The sequence below is a fragment of the Lutra lutra genome, chromosome 4 (assembly GCF_902655055.1).
Source record: "Lutra lutra chromosome 4, mLutLut1.2, whole genome shotgun sequence".
Lineage (NCBI taxonomy): Eukaryota > Metazoa > Chordata > Mammalia > Carnivora > Mustelidae > Lutra > Lutra lutra.
In genome coordinates this window covers 101710743-101734524 of record NC_062281.1, presented here as the reverse complement: position 1 = coordinate 101734524, position 23782 = coordinate 101710743, and the positions used below count along the sequence as shown (strand labels likewise).

The following is a 23782-nucleotide window of genomic DNA, read 5'->3' as shown; positions in this document are numbered from 1 at the left end:
TCAAACTGGCCCAGTTTCAGGTGATTTTAGCTGAGCTAAACTCGCAAAGCACCAAGGCACATAATGGATTGTTACTTAGTTTCATAATCAGTAATTGGCCATGATTTCTGGCAGTTAACTAGTCCACCAACCCAAGCAACCCAATATTTAAGTCTCAAGTAGCTACTCTAAGGGGCTAGGGAAGGGCTCTGATGGATACCCGGATGACTCCCACAAGTGAAGTATGTCTAACTACACATAATACACGCTTCAAAAGATAAGCCAACAAAGCCTCAGCTTTTTATTTCACCAACTAGTATTTCTGATTCTCTGATGCTGTACTTTAAAATCTTCAGAGTCCCTAGAAACAGCATTCAGACTTCCTATATCCAGAGAAAAGGGTCTAGAAGCCAGGAGAGGTCAGGTCCCAAGCTGTTTTCCAGTGAGAAACATGGTAGACCTTTCTCTGCACAAGTCTATGTCAGTTTTTAACTTAACTGAAATGCCTTTATGCTCTCCACCACTCCCCAACCTTTTTCCACGGGATCTATGACAGGAAAACACTCATCTTTCACATATATAATTCCATGGGATGGAGGGTGGTGGGCGGGCAGGAACGTTATACAGGCACCAGCTGAAATTTTATTCAGCCAGAAAATGGACTTTTGACTCAGTTTAATGGCAAAGAGATGTGCAAAACCACAATGAATGTCCTGGCTTTCCCTTGAGGTGAGCTGGATGGGATTTTTGTGAAAGGAAGCACTGCCGTTAAGAAAGGCAGATTAAGTTCTATAAAAAATAAAGTTGCTCCTATCTCCATGAGTAGTATATAAGCTGCTTCCAAGAATCCAGGGATGTTCACATCCCACACCTCATCCAGTCATGGCCAATTCTTCATGCACGCTACATAGGAAGCATAAAACCCTTTTGTGAACTTTTTTTTTTGGTGGGGGGAGAGCTTGGGAAAGATGTAAGATGGGTTTTTTTTAATTCCCTCCCACCACCAAAAACTATGTATCTAAACACACACTCAGACACACATACATATCTAATTTTAAGAAAGTTTTTCTTCCCTCTGACTACAAGATCCCAGCATCCAGCTTCCCTCAGGGTGAGAGACAAAGCTTATTAATTGCCTAGATCTGCTGTACCAACATACTGTATAAGGCTCCTGTGTGGTATCACAGACAGAAAGGGGAGGGGCAGATGGAGTGGATACTCAGGGGGGATTTGCTTTTTGTCTTAAATCCACTCTACTCGGCAACACTCTTAGGTCCAAGGGCTGGGAGAGGCTCTGTAGGCAGGATGTGGTGGAGGACCTGATGGTCCCAGCCCACTGTGGTAAGGAGGGAGTGATTGAGCGGGGACCAAGTAGCATCTCTCACAAAGTCTCTGTGGGCTCGGCTTCTAAACCTAGAAGAGAAAAAAGGAAAGTTTGGGCATAATGAGAGACAAGAGGAAAAAGCAGACTTGGAGAAGAGAGAATCCAACACAACCAGAGTACCTTTCTGGATGTGTGACACAAACTTCACCATATGTGTGGCCTTGTCACCACGAAAGCAATGTAGTTATCCACAGAGAACTTCATCAATCATTCAATCTAGTGCCCTCATTCCATAAAGAAATGGTGGCTAAAGCAAGGGGAGAAATACGGGCCAGGATCAGAGAGCAAATCATGGCTCTCTTGGTGAGAAGGAAGTATTCCGGTACTGGGTTTGCTGCCTTTTACCCCACAGCACGTCGCATATCACGTATGTGTTCTTTATGTGAAAAGGGTAGTCCCTTTCTGCACCTGATCTTAGCCAAAAGGCTGAGAAGCGATGGGTAGTCCCTTTCTGGAGATGGCCAGATCACCAGACTTGGAAATCCCACCTACCACCACACCCCTCCTTACCAGGGACAGAGCTGGCTGTGAGTCAGCCCCAGGAACAGGGAGACAGTGTCCCCCCACTCCCACCACCCGGTCCCCTTGAGTGAGACTGTGCACTTTGATGAAGACAGAAAGGACCCAGCCACCCACAGCCCTTCTCCCCGATTCCTGACCACAGGATCCCACTTCACACTTACACCTCAGAAAGGCCTGAGTCCAGCACGGCGAGTGAGCAGTCTTCACTGACAGAGGCCAGGAAGGGGGTGCTAAGAGAGCAAGGGGAGGGTTATGACTGGTAAAGCCAGGGTCCCAAGATGAATCCTGCCTGGTCTAGCCCCCACCTCCCACCCAAAAGTGACCTGGAGGAGGTGGCCCGATCCCCACCCTGGGTTAAGGTCTGGCTACCACTCGAGTCCACATTACAAGTTCCAGGGAAAGAGGAGGGAAATGGAATAAGCCAGGGTGGATAATCATCCTGGCGGCCAACTACCCCATCTGGTCCTCCCTGCAGCTTTAGCAAGAACCCAGAAACTTTCCTAACCACACAGTCTGAGAAGCACACACTATTAATCATTCTGGGTGTCGAGCAGGAAGAGGATCTTATTTTAGCCCTGTGCAGGCAGAAACCAAACTACCCAAAAAAGGACTATGGTCTTCAGAGATCATCAGCTTCTGAAACCTCAGTCAGAGCACCATCTGCTTTAAGGAATGACCTTATCAGCTGATGCTCTGCAAACATAAGCATGACCCAGCACTGTCCCATTCATACCCTTCAGGCCTCTGGGGACAAAGGACAGTACCTGTGTGGGGAGAATACCAGCCCAGTGACACACTGGGAGTGCACAGCTGAGCTGAGGGCACACTTTGCACTCTTGGAGTCCACAAGGGAGACGGTCCCACTCTCATCACCTAGAAAAAAGAGGAAGCCCATCACAGTGGATAAGAACATGGGCCCTGGAGTCAGCCAGACCTGGATCTGAATGCTAGCTCCTCAACCTTACACGAGCTAACCACTCTGAGCATCAGTTTCTTCTTTTGTCACATAGGGTAATTAGTCACTGGTGATGGTGAAAATTAATGAACAAGGTAGTTATCATTTTAACCACTAACTATGTCATCACATGTACAGCCTGGCAGCTATGAGAGCATGGGAGTTATTCCTATTCTCCAACAGAATGCCCTATTTGGCAATCCACTTGTTTTGTGGTCCACTGACTTCTGGCCATGCCCAGAATACAGGAGCTGGAGGACACAATCAGGAATCAAATCTAAAAAGTCATCATGTTTTCCCAAGCCAAACTAAACCCACTCTTGGATCGTCCCACCCTTCCCACTGGTATAATTCACATAATGCCCAAGCATGTTGCTGAGACCGAGCAGCTAGAGCCTCATGCATTACGGGGTCAGTGTGCTCTCATCCTCCCCCTTCCCAGAGTCAAATGCTATGGGACAGGCTGCCTTACCAAAGACAAAGACTTCATTCTGCTGAGGATGCCAAGCCAGGGAGGTAGGAAGGTAGCCAGAGGCAGTACAGCCTGCAGTGACAGAAGAGGGATCTGAAACGAGACTCAGAGCCCAGCTCTGTGAAGGAGCTTCTCCTACAAAGCCACTCCAAATCCCAGAAACACCTTTATTCACCTTCCCAAACCCTGCTAAGGCAGTTGTGTCCCTGTCCTTGACCCTCACACCCTCATTTATCCTTTATCCCTGCCCCTTCTGGACACGAGTCACACGCAGGTTTCAGGCATAAAGCATGACGGCAACAATTCTGGCCCCTTTATCCACCCATCCCAGAAACGTAAAGTCAATCATTCACCCACAAACCAACCCTTCCTCTTGGTACCCACTGCACAAAATGCAATCAACAGAGCCTCAGTGGGGAAAGAAGTGATTATGTCCTGTATGTCACACTGACTGAGCATCTGGTGACTTTGCCTCTGTCTCTGGCCAAGGAAGCCTCTTCCAGGTGGGTTCCTAGGACCACCCTCCCACCACTGGCTCTCAGACTCACCCATCTGTGATGCTGGCTTAGGACAGCGGGTATCCCAGAGTAAAATTCTGTTGTCCTAGAAGGAAGAACAGAAAAAGAGCTTCATAACCCAAAAAGCAGCTGCTGGCCAAGTCTCCACACTAGACTTGTGGCCAGAGGGTTCAAGTGTGGTCAGGAAGTAGGGAGGGAAGGAAAGGCTGTATCTCACCTCACTGCATGAAAGGAACATGGAATCCTTGTGGGGGGAGGCCGCGATACAGGTGACCTGCCCGGAGTGAGCTGTGAAGGAGAGAGGAAGGGAGGTATGACAGAGCAGAAGCTGGAGGCATTACTACCACACAGCCCAGATACTACCCAGGGAGGTGTGAGAAAAGGGCCTTATCGCATGATGCAATTTAAACAAATTTTTGTGAGAGATTCTGGATTAGACAAAACCTAGAAGAAGATGTTGATGGAGTTCTAAAACCTACAAAGGCTTGGGGAAGAAGATGAATTAGTAAAGAAAAGGAAAGAAAAATTAGGGGCTAAGCAAGAAGAGTGAAGGAATTTACATGCCAGAATAGCAATTCTAATACAATAGTAACCACACACCTCCAGATAACCCACAGACACTTTCAGAGAACATTTGCTGAAATTGACTGAGAAGCTGCCAGGGTCTTCCAGTGCCCCTTCCTGTCTCCACTTTCACATCCCCCTTCTCCCAGCTGTGTAGAAGGGACGCACACTTCTCACCCACCCCACATCGTGCCCTGGTACAATGCCCAGGTGTCAAAAACCTAAGGTATTAAACCAAAGAGGCTTTTCCCTAAGAGCCAAAGAGCAAAAAAAAAGAGCATCCGGGTAAAATTCAGTGCAGGGGCTGGACTTGCTTCATCCTACCACAAACGCTAGAGTGATTCTGGGACTTATCTCTGTTTCTAACAATGAGAATTTTGAAAACCATGGCAGATGGTTGTCATAAGGACACATCTGACAGGCTGAACTGAACTTCAAAATGAAGTGAGACTTTTTCTAATAGAAAGTTAGGTCTAACTCGGCCCGCTGGCCCAACAATGCAGGCAATGCAGGTTGGCTTTTAGCCAGTTAGGTTACTTGCCAGACATTCTGTAGAGATTGAAGGGGCTTAATCTGCTAATCCAGGGCACAATAATGATATGGCCAGAAAGTACCTCCCTTGCAACTATTTAAACTTAAATTAGATGCCAATTAAAAAATAGGGGAGAGGGTAGTGTTTTGAAAATTTTTCAGGAGGCCTACATGGTTAAAAAAAACTTTGAAGATCACTGGTATTTGTCATTACAGGCTGTGGAAACCACATACTATTTAGCCAGACTGCCTGAGATAGTCTGAATATGGCTCTGCCCGACAGGAGATGTAATCAAACCACCTCTCACAGTTCTTTCCTAGCCCTAGCATCCACGGAAAGCCACACAATGAAAAGGAATTGATCGCTCACTTGAAAGCAAAGCTCAGAGATAAGCACCATGGTGGGGGGGGATGCAAAAGATAGAATAAGTGGTTCCTCTGCCCTCAAGGGATCTGCACTTCAGTGGGGGGAAGAAGACAGAACTACAAAGAATTAATGAAAAAAGATGAATGGAGGAAGTGCTAAAAGAGTTAGGGCAGAGCAGGAAAAAATCCCTCATAGGCCTAAGAAACAAAAGGCAGGTGTATTAGATGCTAGGTTGGCAATTTAACATTGTTTGACCATTTACAAGTCTCGGACCCTGAAGGAGTTTGTAATTTTTGCCTTGGCACCTATGTGAACCATACACTTTGCGGTTAGAATTGGCAGGGAATGGCGCTTAGGCATTGAGGGAACCAGGTGTTCATCCAACATCTACATCTCTTGGCCACACACACATTAATCCTCCAGGTATTATCTTCATGAAGAATGGCTCCCCGAATAAAGTCAGTGGCTACCACTATTAATGAAATTGAGTAAAAGTCAAAAAAAAGTAACATTAATAGAAAGTGATAGCTCTTGCCAGAAAAATAGAAATTTTATGGAGGTGAATATTCAAAAGTTCAAGATTCACAAGTCTCAGGGTTTATCCTTGGAGAATGTCAAGGACCTCCTGTGATCCGGTTCAATTAGAGCAGTATGTTTGAAGGGGGAGTGACAGAAGGCTTGAATGCAGTGACAAGAAAATGGGATATTAACCCACAAGCCACATGAACCACAAAAGATGAGGGACTGCAGATGGAGAGAAGAGGTAAGTGCCACCATCTGTGTGAAGTAAAACCTGAAAGCAAAAGAGAGCATCAGAAATGGAAAGGGAAATCACTGACCAAGTGGAAAAAGACTCCAAAGAACTCGGGGACCCACTGATCATGAGGAAGCAGCAAGGGCAGAAAAGGACTGAGAGCTGGAGTCTCATGTGGCCAAGAAGATGGTGAAGCCATTACCAGAAATAGGGAAATTGAAAAGGCAACGGATAGATATTGGGGCCTGACTATAGTTTTGGAAGAAAACTAGCAGGCAGAAGGGAAAGAACTGTTTTCCCTGATATCTAAAGTTCAAAGAGCCCAAGGGGAGAATAAAAACAAAAGAGCTAAGGCCAGGACTAAAAAAAATGTGCACTTACCCCGGTATGAACTCAGTACCATCTGCTGGGCAAGGTCCCAAACCTTGATGCTAAGAAGCAAAAGGAAAGAGATTCTTAATTTTGACCTGGAGTATCTACATAAAAACACGTGTTCAAACAAGAACTTCCTTTAACTGACATGACCTATTCATTGACTACTGGGCTTCTGCTAAGCCCGATTCACAATGGATTGTTGTATCTCTAGAAATGTTGTAGATATGTCATAAGTAATAACCGTGTTCTTACAGCACACCCAAAACATTACTCAATGAGGCTAACAGGAGAGTAAAGACACCCAAAAGAGGTCTACGATGCAGAAGCAATGAGCACAAGCACCCACCAGAAGTCTTTGCTACCGCTGACAGCTTGTGTGCCAGAGCTCAGGACACTGACTGTAGACACAATGTCATCATGCTCATACTTGCAGAACTTGCTGACAATGAGTGTCTCGTTCTCATCCAGCTCCCACAATTCAACAGCACCTGTTGGGAGTGTGGAGAAGGTTGAGGAAAATGAGTGTGGATTACACTAATACAGTAAGTCACTTCTAGGATTCAAGTGAGTCCACGGTCACTAAACTTAAAAAGTAACCTATTACTATAAAAGCAAAGTCCATTCTTACTAGAGGATTTAGCTTATTTCCAAGCCATCTGGCTTTACGCTGGCATTACTGTTTTCTTAATAACAGTCCAGACAGTTAAGCAGGGAAAGCTTCTAGGAAGACAGGGAAAGATGGAATAGCTGGCAAAATCCATTATCTGGCTTCTTTGAGAAAACACTGGAAAATAAGTCCCAAGAGACAAGGATAAAGTCTCAACAATCTGTGTAGCATACGGTCTGGTGTGGTTAAATCTTTCCAATTGCTTGGACATTAGTATTTGTTGAACAATTTGAATAAATGTCCTGTAGCTTCTTTAGAAATGTTTTGAATAACTGAATGTCTTGCACAGTGACAGGTTAAGTACAGAGAACCCTCCAAAAGTTGTCTTAAGTAGGTAGTGCTCAAGCTCAACTGTCCGAGAGGTTCAGTCTTTAACGTCCCACTTATCCTTCCATGCAATGCCTGCCGATATCCAAATACTGATTTTTTTTTTAAACTCCAAAGGCTCCATTGCTGAACGTGACTTTCAGAACAAACAAAGCAGAACGAAGACATTTAAAAAGAAGAAAATGGGAGGAAATGGAAAGAGACAGCACAGACTGACCTAAGCATCATCTTTAAGATCAAGATCATCCTTGGTCTGGGTTGAGGGGGTGATACTGGGAAGGTTATAGGGAAGAAAAATGGTTCCAATTCACTTCCTAATTTTGTTAGAAATTCCCATGAGGCAATTTGGAATCTCGGAAACGTTATTTTGCCGCTATACAAGAGCTCTCCTTCGGGCCAACACCCTCAAGCTCCCCCAAGCACTGAGTATGGGAAATTAAAGATTGAACCCGGTTCGATCTGTACCCCATCGTCCATTCCACCTGTGGGGTTGTGGAGAAAGTGACTCACCTGAATCGGAAGCCACTAGGATACCTCTGTCCCCAACCCAAGTGAGGTCGGCCACTCCGGCCTCCGTCTGGACTCCAGCGGAGCAGAAGCCTTCGTTGGGGGCGGCACAAGGGTCCTTGAACAGCCAGAGGGAGCCAGCCCAGCAGCGGCCACTCAGGCTGGAGGCCCCGAGCAGGAGAGCCCCATCTAAAGGAAGTACAAGCTGTCAGCGCGGGAGAAGTGAAAGGGCTCGTTTCCATGGTGACCGCACAGACCAGCACGCGGACCGAGTCTGGATCTGAGCTCGGGAACCCGGGGCAAGGGAGGGGACTGAATTAAGAGACGCGAGGCAGGGGTCGGGAAGGCATGCGGGGCGGGGGCGGGCTGGAAAGGCCAGTCCCGGGAAAGGGCAACCCGAGCCAGGGTGAGGGAGCCCCCAGGCCCGGGATCTCGGCTCACCGGACCGATACCGCGCAGCCTCCAACTGCCGTTCCATACAAGCGGGCGCATTAGGGGGAAGGTTCCACTCTCGGACCGCCGGGGGCACTAAGGGGGGCGGGGTTTCCTTCCGCATCTCCACGGTTCCAGCTCCAACCTAGACCCAAACTGGAAGCCCGCCCAAGATACGGCACCCACAACCCCACGTGGTGCCCCTCTGGGCCTCCGCCCCTCTCCACAGGCGCCAGCCACTCTACATCTCGCGAGAATTGCTTCTACAGTTTCCATTCCGCGGTCGGCAGCGGCCCTCTGGCAAAAAGTTCTCCGCCTTCCGTGCGTCTTATCGCGAGAAAAACAATACGAGGCAAAGTCAGTGGACAGAGGGCACAATGTTCTCTTCTCGCGAGACTTGTGAGCGACCATCTTGCTCCCGCCCCTGACAGAGTGTCTTGTCCGGGTCACTGGGACGCAGAGCGTACTGTGCGAACTGTTTTGACCATGCTGTCCCGGGTGGCTTTTTCTGCGGCCGCTGCAGCGGGTGAGAAATCTAGACCTTGGTCGGGGCCATCAGAGTGACTGCAAAGGAGTGTGTCAGGGTGACTGGAGGAAGTGGGAGGAAAGGGGGTGTAGAAAGGCGCGGCAAGACTTGGGCCTGAGTGGGGAATTAATTACGCCGCTCGCAAGGGGCGCGCGTGGGGGTCTCGGGGTACTGGAGAGAGAGGTGCATGGCATTAGTGGGCGGGCTGCGCGGGGACGAGGAAGGGACAGACCGGATTTCACCTTGACCTTGCTGACCTGCGCGTTGTTTATGTTCAGCCCCCTGTCTGAAGAACGCAGCCCTTCTCGGTCCAGGGTAAGTAAGAGGGGTGTAATACCTCCCTTCGTCCTTGTTTTATCACTTCATTTCACTTCTGTGTAACCCCGTCTTAGCTTTAGGCCCGAAATTACCTTTCTTTAGGTAATTTTGAAAGGCTTAAAGCTTCATTGAAACTGCCGGGAACGTTGTCTGGTCATCTTCTGGCAAAGACTAAGAGGGTATGTGATGTGTTCTAACTAAACCGGAAGCTGGTTTGAGTGTCTTCTAAGCCGCGCCCCTTTCCCTTGTGACCTTCGTCTGGACTTAGCTGCCAAGGCGGCGGAGCCGCGGGAATCGGAATTTCTAGATTGCATACCCAGAAGCAGGTTTTATTAAATAAAATATTGAAGCATGTTGTTTTTAGTCTCTCTTCCATATTCCGACTTTTACTGCCAGATCGTAAGAGTCAGAGAAATTCATTGATTCAGTTAATCTTGTCTTGCCACTTACATAACAAAAGATAGAAAAATGAGTAAGGCTAACCTGCGTTCCCTGGAGCTCAGTCTCCGAGAGGAGCAGCTATAGATAGTAGTGGTTTAGAGCAAAGACTGTAAAGCTAGAGTTACACCTGGTTCCTCCACGTACCAGCTGTTTCCTCCTCTGCAAAATGAAGATAATAGTACATTATGGTTAGGAGAACCAAGAGACTTAATTCCTGCAAAACTCTAAAAGCAGCACTGGATATATAGTATGTGCTCAGTGTTGACATCTGTTATTAATGTTTCATAAATCATGTTAGTTTTCTTTGGACTTTGTCTTTTTGCTTCCAGACTTAGACCTAAATATTGACAAAATTTGACAACTATTTTTGCCTTGAAAAAAATGGCTTTTAATTCATTTGTAATTAATTTTTGTGTGTGCGGTAAAGTGAGACTACAGTCGCTTCCAACTTAGCAGAGAAAAAAGATTCCATACATACAGGTAAACAATTTTAATAGAAGTCATAAACAAAATAATTACATATATAAGATAAGAGGAACATACTCGATTTCTCTTGTTTCACATTCCATATCTAATACATCAACAAGGCTCTTCCTCCAAATTATATATGGACTTGTAACCACTCTTCCACTACCAGTGCTACTGAAGTATGAACCACTGTCAACTTTCTCCTGGTCTGTTTCAGCAGCCTCTTAACTAGTCTCCTAGCGTCTCTGGTCTTGTCCCATTATAGCCCATTCTCCTAGTAGCTGTAGGGATTACATGAGCTCCCAACACCAACAAAACCCTCCAGAGCTCCTTGTCTCAGTGAAATAAAATCCAAAGTTAACATAACCCAGAAGGCCCAACATGAATTGATCTCTTCCCACCTCTTAATTTATCTCCTTATATTCTCTTTTTGGCTTCACTCTCTAGCCTCCCGGGCTTCCTTGCTGTTGCTGTGAAAAGCTTATTGTTGCTCAGAATCTTTGTACTTGCTCTCCTCTTTTTCCCCCAAGTCATTGACTTAGATGTCATCAGACCTCACATCAAAAAAGACTTGTACCATTCATTGCTTCTTAGCGCCTACCTTACCCTATTTTTCTTCGTAGACTTTCAGCTGCCTGAAGTTGTGTATAGACGTACACACTAACACTTTCCACTACCCCACTAGAATGTGAAGGCTGGGACTTGTCTGCTCCTTGCTATGCTCTCAGCACCTGCCATAAGGGTGAATGAATGTAAGACTGGGGAGACCTTTATTTAAAAGGATATGCTTGAGATGCTTTGAAGGCTGGTTGGGCTTAGCAGCCATTTAGTGAAAGTCATTTCAGGCAGAAGGAGCAGCATGAGGCATGTGTTTGGGTTTTTTTGTTTGTTTGTTCTTGAGAGCTCTATAAGTAGTTCCATATGGCTAGAGGATAGGAGAATGAAGAAAGAGGAGGATTTAGAATCTGACAGCTGTCATGTATACTATGTTAAGGAGTTTGTTTCCTGTAGGCAGGAGAGTCTGTTGAAGAGCTTTAAAGTCAACTTTGCATTTTAAAAACATTGACACTAGTGTAGAGGGGCTAGGTTTAAAGGGGTATTTATTTGTTGAGAAGTGGGAATACCAGGTTTTGGATTAAGTATTTAGGCAAGAGATGATCAGGGCTTGAACTACGACAGCCAGTTTGGGAGAGGATTTGAGTTGGCCTAAAGCAAGTTCTCTAGTTCTTTGATTTAAATCAGTGGTTCTTGGAGCACCTGGGTAGCTTAGTTGGTTGAGCATCCGGTTCTTGATCTCAGCTTCTGTCTCAACTCAGGGTCTTGAGTTCCAGCCCCATGTTGGGCTCCAAATTGGGCATGGAACCTACTTAAAAATAAAAAAGGGGTGCCTGGGTGGTTCAGTGGGTTAAGTGTCTGCCTTTGTCTCTGGTCATGATCCTGGGGTCCTGGGATCCAGCCCTACATCAGACTCCCTCCTCAGCAGGGAGCCTGCTCCTCCCTGTCCCTCTGCTTGCCCCTTCCCCTGCTTGTGTTCTCTCTTTCTCTGTCAAATACATTAAAATCTTTATAAAAATAATTGAGCATCTGCCTTTGGCTCAGGTCATGATCCTGGGGCACTGGGCTTGAGCCCCACATTGGGCTCCCTGCTGGACAGGAGGCCTGCTTTTCCCTCTCCTCCTCCCCCATCTTGTGTTTCCTCTCTCCCTGTCTCTCTGTCAAATAAATAAAAATCTTTAAAAAATGAAAAGAAAAAAAATTGAATAAATAAATCAGTGGTTCTCATTCCAGAACAGTATTGCCCTCCAGGGGACATTTGGAAATGTCTGAAGACATTTTTGGTTGTCACCACTGGGTTGTGGGGGGGGGATGCTGACTGGCATTTAGTGGCATAAAGGCCATGGAGATACTGCTGATCACTACAGTGTACACAACAGCTTTCCATTATAACAAAAATTGTCTATAGTGATGAGGTTGAGAAACCCTGATTTAAATGAAAGAATCTTTTTTTTTTTTTCTTAAGATTTTATTTATTTATTTGACAGACCAAGATCACAAGTAGGCAGAGAAGCAGGCAGAGAGAGAGGAGGAAGCAGGCTCCCAGCTGAGCAGAGAGCCCAATGCGGGGCTCGATCCCAGGACCTTGAGATCATGACCTGAGCCGAAGGCAGAGGCTTCAACCCACTGAGCCACCCAGGCGCCCCTAAATGAAAGAATCTTGAGCATAATTCCTAAATTACAAAACTTGGTGGGCTAGCTAATATATTAGGAGGCAGAAATAATCTTCAGAAGCTAAAAGAATCAAACCAAAATGAATGAAGTGATATAAATTCTTAGACTTTGAAGGAATCAAGGTAGAGTGGGGATGTGTGGGACAAAAACATACTGAAAATTTGAAGGAGGCTGAGCTTGACAGCATATGTAAAAAAGACTAGAGGGTTTTATTTCATCAGAATTTTAATGAACTGTCACTGTGCTGTAACTACTAAAAATGCAGTCTTGGGCTATTGGACTATGCAAATAGTTTACAAATCCACAGTAATAGTACAATAATTCAAGCTCAGTAATTAGCAAGTTCTCAATACATATTTGTAGAATGAATGAATTGGTGAAGCTGTAGTTAGAGTAATTATGTTCTGTATACCTTATTGTAGTAAACAAAACCAGACAGCTCCTTGTGGACAGTCAGGATTGTGAGAGAACAGATGTTTAACCCACATCACGGGCGTTGTGTATGTTACATAGAATAATAAAATTAGAACTAATGGATAGAGGTGTCAAGTATATACACAGCATGTCAGAACATAACTAGAGCTACCCAACACTGGAAAGGCCTCTTTCACACTGGCTAGTTAGCACCCCATCACAGATTATACTCAAAAAGGTTGGAGTTCTGGCCATCAGGGTGCTCACAACACAGTGGATACATAATAGCTAATTGCTTACATAGAACTTTATTGTATGCTTAGCACCATTCGAAGCACTTTACCTAAAATCCTCCCAGCACCTATAAAATCATATTCTTTATTCCCATTTTACCTAGAGAAAGCTGCAATTACAGAGGCTTCATCTACTTGCTCAAGTGACTGGTGTAGGACTTGAACCCAGATAATCTGTCTGCAAAGTCTACATTCTTATATATTGTAATTCTAATAATAAGCATATAAAGTGCTAGACAGATGACCTAGACCTGCAGAATAGCCTTTAATTTTGTCTAATTGCTACCCGTAGGGTATTGCAGGCAACAAGGATCTTCCACACAGGGCAGCCAAGTCTTGCCCCTGTACCACCTCTTCCTGAGCATGGAGGAAAAGTTCGTTTAGGCCTGATTCCTGAAGAATTCTTTCAGTTCCTTTATCCCAAAACTGGCGTAACAGGTAAGCATTTGCCCTGTGTTTGATAGTACGTTTAGGTGGTATAGCTTATGTTTACGTAGGATTTTAGTGGTCTCTTACCTCTTCCACTTACACACAAAAATGAAGTCAGCAGTAAATTGTGGAAGTAATTCAGTGGAACAGTTGTAACTTGGTTGCCCTAACTTGTCTATGAAGTAAAGTGGTTGGGATCTTAACTTGATTTTATAACATTGTCTCCATTTGTTGGTACACACATCCACTGAATGCCTGCTCTGTGCCAGGTACTCTTCTGGGCATACAGTGGCGAGCTGTGGTGGCTGCCATCACAGAACACATGTTCTGTAATAGGATGGACAATAAAGAAATGAGTAACTGGGGCGCCTGGGTGGCTCAGTGGGTTGGGCCGCTGCCTTCGGCTCAGGTCATGATCCCAGGTCCTGGGTTCGAGCCCCACATCGGGCTTTCTGCTCAGCGGGAAGCCTGCTTCCTCCTCTCTCTCTCTCTGCCTGCCTCTCTGCCTACTTGTGATTTCTCTCTGTCAAATAAATAAATAAAATCTTAAAAAAAAAAAAAAAGAAATGAGTAACTGTATGATACATTGTCAGGTAGTGGAAAGAGCTATGGGTTAAAGCTAGGTAAGACAGTAGAGGTTATTATATTGTATATATAAGTAGAAAACAGAAATTGAACCATATTTATCAGTTTTTTGCCCTTTTTTTTTTTTTTAAGGCAGATGGTTTTGTGGGTTTTTTTTTAAGATTTTATTTATTTGACAGAGATCACAAGTAGGCAGAGAGGCAGGAAGAGAGAGAGGGAGAAGCAGGCTCCCCACCAAGCAGAGAGCCCGATGCGGGGCTCGATCCAGGACCCTGAGATCATGACCTGAGCCGGAGGCAGAGGCTTAACCCACTGAGCCACCCAGGCGCCCCAGTTTTTTTCCCTTTTAAGAAGGCATACACTATTCTGAAATCTTACATTTTTTATAATGCAATCTGCCTTCACTTACAGTATTTAATCCTCACAGCAGTCCTGTAAGAGATTTTTATTACCAAGAATAACTAGAAAATAAAGAATTTGCTGAGATTTAGTCTCTCTTTGGTGACTGGGTTGGACTTAAATCCAGGTTCTCCAATTCAGTATTCTTTTATGGCATCCATTGCCTTTCTTTTTTTTTTTTTTTTTAAAGATTTTTATTTATTTATTTATTTGACAGAGAGAGATCACAAGTAGGCAGAGAGGCAGGCAGAGAGAGAGGAAGGGAAGCAGGCTCCCTGCTGAGCAGAGAGCCCGATGCGGGACTCGATCCCAGGACCCTGAGATCATGACCTGAGCCGAAGGCAGCGGCTTAACCCACTGAGCCACCCAGGCGCCCTCCATTGCCTTTCTTGCTCCAACTACTACTGTGACTAGGAAACACTGGAAACCAAGGTGGTTGTTGTCTGTTTTTTTTTAACCCTCCAGGGAGTGGCCGAAAAGAACATTTCTGTAACTGAAATTGCAAGAAACATTAGGGTCCTCAGATCCCCAAAGAAGATTTAAAAAAAAAAAGTTACCTATGATAGACTTTTTTTGCAAGTTCACAGTTAAAATTTTTAATTTATGTTCAAATTTAAAGTTTATGTAATGGAGGCAAATTTTAAAAAGAGCTGTTGAAACTTTTTATGGAAAACTGGATAAAATACGTTTGAAACTGTTAATGCTTTTTATTCCTGTAATACATCGTAACATCCTTTGGTACTTGTGTTGCTCAGAAACACTGTACAATGCTGCCCTTTAGGGAACAGTTTTGTCTTTGCCAGTATCTTCTGAGGCACAACATCATGGTGTCCTTTCAGAGCTCACAGCCTGGTTAAAGAAGATAGTTATATTTGAAGCATTATAATTAGGCATTGTAGGAATTGAGAATCCTGATATCGAATTCATCCTTTTACATATATACTACTTTCTGTTAGGGTTTTTTTGTTTGTTTTCTTGCTTGCTTATTTCCAGCGTCAGGTAGGCAGGAATGGATAAATTTTATCCTGACCAGTGTTCCCATTATAGTATATTTTGCTGCACAAATTACTTAATCTGTCATGCCAGGCACTCTGCATACCTTATTTCTCAGTTTCTTCCATCCTGTGAAGAAAGTACTATTCTCATTTTACAGATGAGGAAACTAAACCTCAGAGATACTTGCTTAGTTTCTTCTGTGTTGCAGAGCCAGATTTCCTGGAGTCCAGATCCTTGTTTTTTTCTCCACCCTATCATGCTGCTCCTCAGTGCAGGGTTATTTATAAATCCAGCTACTCTGAATCATTACATAACACCTTCAACTAATCAAATGTAGGACTTTTTTTTTTTTTTTAAAGATTTTATTTATTTGACAGAGATCACAAGTAGGCAGAGAGAGAGAGGAAGGGAAGCAGGCTCCCTGCTGAGCAGATAGCCCGATGCGGGGCTCGATCCCAGGACCCTGGGATCATGACCTGAGCCGAAGGCAGAGGCTTTAACCCACTGAGCCACCCAGGCACCCCAAAATGTAGAACTTTCTGTCTTTCCTTTCAGATATAGTATATCCATCATAAAATAACTTTTCCTTTTTTCAGGACCGTATGTGCTTGGAACTGGACTTATCCTGTATTTTCTGTCCAAAGAAATATATGTGATTACTGCAGAGACCTTCTCTGCCATATCAACAATAGGGTTGCTTATCTTTGTAGCTAAAAAATACGGTGCCTCTATTGGAGAATTTGCTGATAAACTCAATGAGGTAAGCACTGCAAACCTGATTTCTCATTTTAGATGGTATTAAAAGCATCAGTACCATCAAGTGATGTTTCTGATGTTAATGTTAGGGGACAAGCATATAGAAATGAATCTAATTGCAATGATTAAAATTATAGAGTGTTAATGTTGGTTACTAATTTGAGATTTTTTTAAATCTATAAAACTTTGTCCAGTTTTTCCATAGTTGTGTTCATTCAACAAGATATTGCATAGCTATTAGCAATTATTTTTTAAGGATTTGTGCATTTCTGCCTGTATGTGTATACGCTTCTTCATGAGTGTTTTCACAAATGAGGAATATAACTTTGAGAAAGCATAGAATGAAGCTGTTTTTATTGCCCTTAATGCTTTTGCTGATCTTTTTTGTAAAATAATTGCAGCAAAAAATTGCCCAACTAGAAGAGGCAAAACAGGCTTCCATCAAACAGATCCAGGATGCGATTGATATGGAGAAGTCACAGCAGGCATTGGTTGACAAGCGCCATTACCTTTTTGATGTCCAGAGGGTAGGTTTCAGAACCTTCTAAGGAAAATAAAGTTACTCATTTTTGTGCATTTAAGACAAAAATTAGAATTTTAAGAGGAATGGTTGAATATCTTGAGCATAGTTTATTTAGAAATGAGATTCAGGTGGGGCTTGGCAATTACAGCTATTTAGGTGTTTAATATCTACCAAGTAGATAAATAGTTACTCTAAAATTAGAATAAAAGCTATAAAAGAACATATTTTGGATCCACACAGAAGGAAAGTAGCCATTAAATTATAGCTGACTAAAAAATGATACTGTCTAGGGCCATAGGTGAAATACTCAGGTATGCTTGCTATGAGGAAGTCTGAGACCTTACATTCCAGTTCACAAAGCAAATTCAGATAACTGTGAAGCTTTTTACCATGGTCAGGGCATCATTAGATTCTAAAATACTTCATTTCTGAAACATTTTTAGGAATATGCTCAAGTATTTTTGTTTAACAATCACATTGTTATTTACTTTGAGCCCCTGCTTTATCCTGATATTTACAGTGAGATGCCCTTATATTGAAATTTTATGTTACAGAAGTGCATATGAAATGAAAAGTGAGATGCTACGGTAAAGCATCTGATATAGTAAAGATCTAGGCCAGTATTTCTTAGTGTGGTTTTAGTATCACATGTATCAGTCCTCTTTGGTGCATGTTTATGGACCCAGGCCAAGACTTGTGTGCTCAGAAACACTGTTAGAAGCTACCTAAGAATCGATATTTTTAAAACTGATCCCTAAAGATTCTTTTTTTTTTTAATTTTTTTATTTTTTTCAGCATAACAGTATTCATTATTTTTGCACCACACCCAGTGCTCCATGCAATCCGTGCCCTCTACAATACCCACCACCTGGTGCCCCCAACCTCCCACCCCCCCGCCCCTTCAAAATTCTCAGATCGTTTTTCAGAGTCCATAGTCTCTCATGGTTCACCTGATCCCTAAAGATTCTTAAGCACATAAATGTTTGAAAACCTCAGGAAACTTTAAAACCTCTCCATATATATTTAGGTTTCAACCAGAGAATGCTTCCTATCTCATACATGATATATACACACAAAATCTGACTTTTCAAGATGTATCTCTTTAATAAGAATCATATGGTAGTCTTTACCTTTTTGCTTATTTATGAAATATTTAATGACTCGATTGAGCTTTTCCTGTATAGAGACTCTGGTCAAAGGCAGGTGTTTGGGAATAAAAGAAAAGTCTGTTTTCATGGAGTCTGCCTTCTAGCCAGGGGCTGAGAGTATAGAAAATAATTGAGCAGATAGGAATGTCAGTGATAATGAGTGCTGTGTAGAACAACAAACTAGGAAAGGAAAAGAGATTTTAGAAGAAGGGAGTTACTTTTAATGGGCAGTCTAGAAAGGCCACTAATTTGTTACTTGAACAGATTTCTGAAGAAGTATTGGTGGAAGCTCTGTGGACTGGTGGGGAAAAAGTATTGTAGCAGAGTGAGGAAAAATTGTAAGGGCCCTAAACCTGGAAATTTATTTGGTATAGTCAAGGAGTAGTAAGGAGACCAGTGTAGTTGAAGCAGAATGGGTGAGGAGGAAAAAGGAAATTAGAGAGTGGTCAGGGGCTAGATTGGGTCAAGTCTTACAGCCTTCTCTGTGGACTGTGATCTTCCCTCTGAGTAAGAAAGTCATTGAAGCTTTAAGCAGAGGAGTAACACGATCTCACTTGCCTTGATGCAAATAGCCTTTGGTCTTGTAGCATTGGCTTGAAATGCCTACAAGTTAGTGAAGTAGAGTTGTTAGGTGTAGACCATTGGATATAGGAGTTTGGAATTTATGAGGAGAAGTCCAGAATTCCAGGCTGGAGATTTGGGAGTCATAAGCTGACAGGTTGTACTTAAAGTTATAAGACGTGGTGGGGAAGAACCAGTGAAAACAAGGACAGTTCCAGTGAGTAGTCATCCTAGTTATGGTCAGGAAATAGAGGGCTTACAAATTTGCCATGGATTTAGCAACATGGAAGTTCTTGGTAACCTTGGTCAGGTCTGTTTCAGGAAGTAATGGGATTTGGTTGAAGAAAACGTGGAAGGGAGGAAATTGGAGTCAGTATAGACAACTGTCAAAATTGTCAAGGAGTTTTACTGTAATGGTAGGAAAAGGAATTAGTTGCTAGGAGGGGAGGATATAGGAATCAAGAGCTTTTTTTTAAAGGATGGAAGTATAGTTACATGTTAGTGTCTGATAAAAGGAGAGAGAAAAATTGATGCAGAAAAAAGGGAGAGAGGTTTGCTGCAGTAATGCCCTTCAGTAGGCCAGAGGGCTTGGAGTATAACGTGCGGGTGGCAGGGCTGGCATCGACAGCTCCGCCGCAGTTACAGAAGGAAGGCAAAGTACACAAGTATGGGTTCAGACTGGTTTACATGGTGTGAGAAGTTTGTAGAACCTCTTTTACTGCTCCCTTTTTCTTGGTGAACTAGGATGAAGGTCATGTGCTGAGAGAGAAAGTAGTTGAGGAGATACCAGAGATGTAGGAGAAAAAAGACCAGGAGGATGAATGGACTAAAGAAATGTACTTAGAGGTATTAAGGGCCTCCTTGAGATTAAAACAGGCAAACCTGTAAAGATTCTCATTACAGACTAGAAGATAACAACATCCCTGTCACTGTTGTTAAATCGATATTTTCCTGGAGATAGTAGCTGGATTCAAGAGTATTGACATAATTATTAAAATAATAACCAAATTCAGTCAGGTGTCTAGGTACACCGTTAATATCTGATAAGCAAAATCTGTACCCTTCCATATACAAATAGCAGTCAGTTAGGCAGTACACTGGAAGAAGATAAACTGTATAGGAAAAGATGCCTTGAGTAAACTTCAGTAGAAATGTGCAGAGTTTTTCCTTCAAAAAACATAACGATGCTTGTGAGGTATAAAGGTCTAAGAGTCCTGTTCTTAGATTGGAAGGCTCAGTGTTATAAAGACATCAGTTCTCCCTCCTTTAATCTTTACATTTAACACATTTCTAGAAGGAAAATAACTAATGGCCTGGAGGGAGGGGATGTTGGGACTTGGACACATTGATTATTAGTTAAAAAAAGAAAGAAAGACTATCCAGGAATATTTTTAAAAAGAGAAGTAATAAAGTCTTGCCAAATATGAAAATCCATTATAAAATTATAAGGAGTTGTAAATAGTGTGGTGCAGTGAATGAATGGAAAGTCAGTGTGGCACAGTAGAGGAGAAGATCTAGAGATCCATTTAAATGCTGAGAATGCTAACGCAGTGTAGATGTGGCAGTTCCGTTATAGAGGGGAGAGAATTGGCACTTGTGTAGACACAGCTTTGGTTTCCTACCTTTCACTTTCTACTAAAATAAATTCCAAATGAATTAAAGATCTTTGTAAGAAATGAAGTCATAAGGTAGAAAAAGAGAACACACACACACAAAAAATACCTTTGGAGTTGACAAATCCTTTCTAATAAAGATTAAAAAATCCACAAACTTAATGGTGACAGATGTTAACTAGGCTTACTGTGGTGGTCGTCTCACAGTGTATTTGAAATACTGAATCTATGTTAAACACCTGAAATTATACCTCAGTTTATAAAAACTTTAAATTACACCTCAATTTTTATGAAGTCCATGGATCAAGATGTGTGTACACACACACACACACACACAACCAATAGAGTATTGCTGAGCCCTCAGAAGGAATGAAACCTTGCCATTTGCAACAATATGGATGGAGCTCGAGAGTATTATGCTAAGTGAAATAAATCAGAAAAAGAAAAATACCGTATGATTTCATTCATGGAATTTAAGAAACAAAACAAATCAACATGGGGGAAAAAAGAGAGGCAAACCAAGAAACAGATTCTTAACTATAGATAACAAACTAATGGTCACAGAGGGGTGGTGGGTGGGGGCTGGATGAAATGGTTGATGGGAATGAAGGAATGCACCTGCTACAATGAGCATTGGGTGTTGTATGGAAGTGTTGAATCACTGTATTCTATACTGAAACTAATACTACACTGTATGTTAACAAACTGGAATTTAAATAAAACTTGGGAGAGAAAAAAAATAAAAATTTTAAAAACCCGGAAACTATAAGAGGAAAAGTTGTTAAATGGATCTCATGAAAGTTTTACATGTAAAAATAATCATACACTAAGTTAAACGACAAACTGGGAAGAATATGTTTTTTCCATCTGACACAAAAGGGTAGTTACCTTAGGAGAGACCAACATCCCAGTAGAAAACTAGGCATAGGGTACAGACCATTCATAAATAAATCAATGTACGTGGTTCCTGAATATGTAAATGTTCTTAGATAATGACATTAAAATTCCTGTTTTTTTCCGCTTATGAGAATAGAGAGTAAAAGGTTTAATTATCATTGGTTAGGGTTTGAAGTAATAGGCATTTGTGTTACTGGTAGGAGAATGAAGTGTAGTTCAGCTTTGTGGAATGTGACAGTATTAATCACAGTTTAAGAGCATGGGTTTTATAGCCTAGCTCCTTGTATTCAGATTTTGGCTTCACAGTTTATTACCTCCATGACTTTCGATGAGTTCCTTAGCTTCTGCTTCAGTTTCTTTGCTGTAAAATGGATATAATAATAGCAACTATCCAATAGTATGATTATAAGACTTAGCTGAATTGACATAGTTTTTAGAATATAGTAGGTACTATATTGAGTACTGTTATTATTACAGCAAGTATTTTGTTAACTTTGTTTTTTACTTATTTTAAAGATTTTATTTATTAGAGAAAGAAAGAGAGAGAGCACGAGCGGGAGGGGAGAGGGAGAAGCAGACACCCCACTGAGCAGGGAGCCCAGCAGGGGGCTGGATCCCAGCATGACCTGTGCGGAAGGCAGACGCTTAACCAACTTAGCCATTCAGCCACTCCATTTACAGCAAGTATTTACACATAAGTGAAAAGACATACAGAACAGTTGCAGCATTATTTCTGGTAGAAAAAATTGGAAGCAGTGTAATGTATTAATAGAGTTTAGCTAAATGAACTCTGAATTATGGGACACCAGTGTAGTAGAATTCAGGGTAACTTAAAATTGTGGTGGGTCTAGATGTCACAATTAGTAAAAGTGATATGTGTGTGTGGGTATGTGTGCATGCCTGCCTATACCTGTATTTTGTTTACTGAATATTTTTGGGAGAGAATACAAGAAATACAGGAAGATGGTGGCCTGTGGGTGGATGAGAGGAAACTCACTGTATGTACTTCTAAGTATATTTTTGCCATATGCTATTAGAATTTATTTACCACATTCATCTCTTATCTGTTCATGTTAAATAAAATAATTTATCATAAAATACAAGAAAGTGGTGAGGTATTCTAATCGCAGAATCCACAGAGTAGAAGTGATCCTTCAGTGATGCCAAGTATTTCATTGGTTCTGAATTTTGCTTCAGAATAACATTGCTATGGCACTGGAGCTTACTTACCGGGAACGGCTGCACAGGGTATACAGGGAGGTGAAGAATCGCCTGGACTATCACATCTCTGTGCAGAACATGATGCGTCGAAAGGAACAAGAGCACATGATAAACTGGGTGGAGAAGCATGTGGTGCAGAGCATCTCTGCACAGCAGGTACGTGGCGTCCGGAAGCTTCTGGAGTTGTATTGGTTTCTCTTAATCGGCCTCTGCTGTTGCTCTCTTAGGATAGGAGTAGCTGTCAAGGAGTCTTTAGCCTAGAGATGCTGGGGTTGCCCTGGTTCATTGTGGGTAGTGGTAACGTGGAAGACACTGCACAGCTACGTTGGCGGCTTTCCTCTTCCTCACAATGTGGTCTCCACAGGGTCTCTCACAGTCGGAGACAGTGGCAGATAATTGGGAACACTGATGGTGGCAAACTTGTACTCGAGTTCCATCACGTGGGAAACACTAACCAACATAGTTCATTTCTCTGTACAGCAGACTGGATAAAACTATTTCTGAGTCCCTTCCATTCCCTAATTCCATGATCTCTACTCTGTTTCCTCTTCCCAGCTGCTTACATTGTTGCTCTTGAACAGAAATGTTTTTTTATTACTTGCCTTAATTTGTTTTCCTTTTTAAAGGTTATAGTACTTTTTTTTATTAGGACTTGATTTCTTCTTTCCCAAATATATGGAATATATAAGCATTTCTGATCATTTTCTATATAGCCATCAGGGACTAGAAAAACAGAGTCTACCAACATTTAGTGATTTTTTTTTTTTTTCAGTAAATTGTCTTACCTAAAAATAACATAATTAAGAAATGGGGAAAACACTAAAGAAAAAAGATAAAATTTTTATTCTTTAACATTTCTGTGTTGTTGTTAGGTTGCTGTTTTTCATGCAGCTTTTAGCTATACAAGCTAACAAGTGGCACGTGGTTATAGGAGTGCCTGGCTTCAAATTCTACATAGATTTCACTCATAAAAACTGTGAGCTGGGAGATTTTAACTAATTCCCTGGATTTGCTTAGAATAAATTGCATCCCTCCTTGATACGTAAAAAATTTGTAGTAGTCTGTCATGTCATCTTGAGAGTCTGTAGGAACCTCAAGATCTTGTAACAGGAACTGTCATTTAGAATTATAATATTTATACGTACTTCTGTTATTTGGAGAGGTCTAACTAGAGTTTTCTTTCCTTATCATAGGAAAAGGAGACAATCGCCAAGTGCATTGCAGATCTAAAGCTGCTTGCAAAGAAGGCTCAAGCACAGCCAGTTCTGTAAATGCATCTATCCCAGTGGAGACAGCTAGAAGCAGTTGACTGGAGAAACTAGTCCATGTGACAGAATCTTTCTGTATTGCTGTCTACTGAAGTTACACTTAACCTTCCCTAAAAATGAAAAAGTTTGTTTCCTATAGTGAGAGAATTAAAACAATCTGTTGGTGAACGAGATGTTTTTCATCCTTCCATGATCACTTTTGAATGAGCAGTTTGCTTTTAATAAAACTTGTTGGTGGCTAACGATTACCAAGCTATAGTTTAAATCTGTAATTAATTCTACCATCTTGCACTGTGTAAGTGATAGTTGAAACTAGGTTTTTTAGGTTGCATAATATTCTGAA

At 42.4% G+C, this 23782-nt stretch overlaps 2 protein-coding genes across 3 annotated transcripts; one reads left to right on the top strand and one right to left on the bottom strand.

Annotated features, from left to right (window-relative positions):
• Positions 1 to 260: 260 nt before the first annotated feature.
• On the bottom strand, positions 261 to 8650 carry WDR77 (WD repeat domain 77). 2 transcript variants are annotated; one of them, XM_047724735.1, is made up of 11 exons: positions 8364 to 8650; positions 7926 to 8111; positions 6768 to 6909; positions 6428 to 6477; positions 4048 to 4118; positions 3861 to 3915; positions 3313 to 3384; positions 2650 to 2758; positions 2047 to 2115; positions 1317 to 1392; positions 261 to 1261 (listed from the first exon to the last, which is right to left on the bottom strand). In XM_047724735.1, exons 1-11 carry the CDS (start codon positions 8476 to 8478, stop codon positions 1199 to 1201), a joined length of 1008 nt encoding a protein of 335 aa, XP_047580691.1. In that variant the 5' UTR covers positions 8479 to 8650; the 3' UTR covers positions 261 to 1198. The 2 variants fall into 2 exon arrangements, with proteins under 2 accessions (XP_047580691.1, XP_047580690.1); XM_047724734.1 differs by having other exon boundaries at positions 261 to 1392; positions 8364 to 8644.
• A 67-nt stretch (positions 8651 to 8717) lies between these two features.
• ATP5PB (ATP synthase peripheral stalk-membrane subunit b) lies at positions 8718 to 23691 on the top strand. The gene is made up of 7 exons (XM_047724737.1): positions 8718 to 8880; positions 9159 to 9195; positions 13336 to 13481; positions 16049 to 16212; positions 16610 to 16735; positions 22148 to 22327; positions 23365 to 23691. The coding sequence occupies exons 1-7, from the start codon at positions 8841 to 8843 to the stop codon at positions 23440 to 23442; spliced, it is 771 nt and encodes a 256-aa protein (XP_047580693.1). The 5' UTR covers positions 8718 to 8840; the 3' UTR covers positions 23443 to 23691.
• Positions 23692 to 23782: the final 91 nt, after the last annotated feature.

Coding starts and splice junctions, on each gene's coding strand:
- WDR77 (XM_047724734.1), bottom strand. CDS start 8,478: ATGCGGAAGGAAACCCCGCCCCCCTTAGTGCCCCCGGCGGTCCGAGAG. Junction 6,910..7,925: donor CCTAGTGGCTTCCGATTCAG/GTGAGTCACTTT, acceptor CACTCCCAACAG/GTGCTGTTGAATTGTGGGAG. Junction 3,385..3,860: donor TAAGCCAGCATCACAGATGG/GTGAGTCTGAGA, acceptor CTGTCACTGCAG/GCTGTACTGCCTCTGGCTAC.
- ATP5PB (XM_047724737.1), top strand. CDS start 8,841: ATGCTGTCCCGGGTGGCTTTTTCTGCGGCCGCTGCAGCGG. Junction 8,881..9,158: donor TTCTGCGGCCGCTGCAGCGG/GTGAGAAATCTA, acceptor GTTTATGTTCAG/CCCCCTGTCTGAAGAACGCA. Junction 16,213..16,609: donor TTGCTGATAAACTCAATGAG/GTAAGCACTGCA, acceptor AAATAATTGCAG/CAAAAAATTGCCCAACTAGA.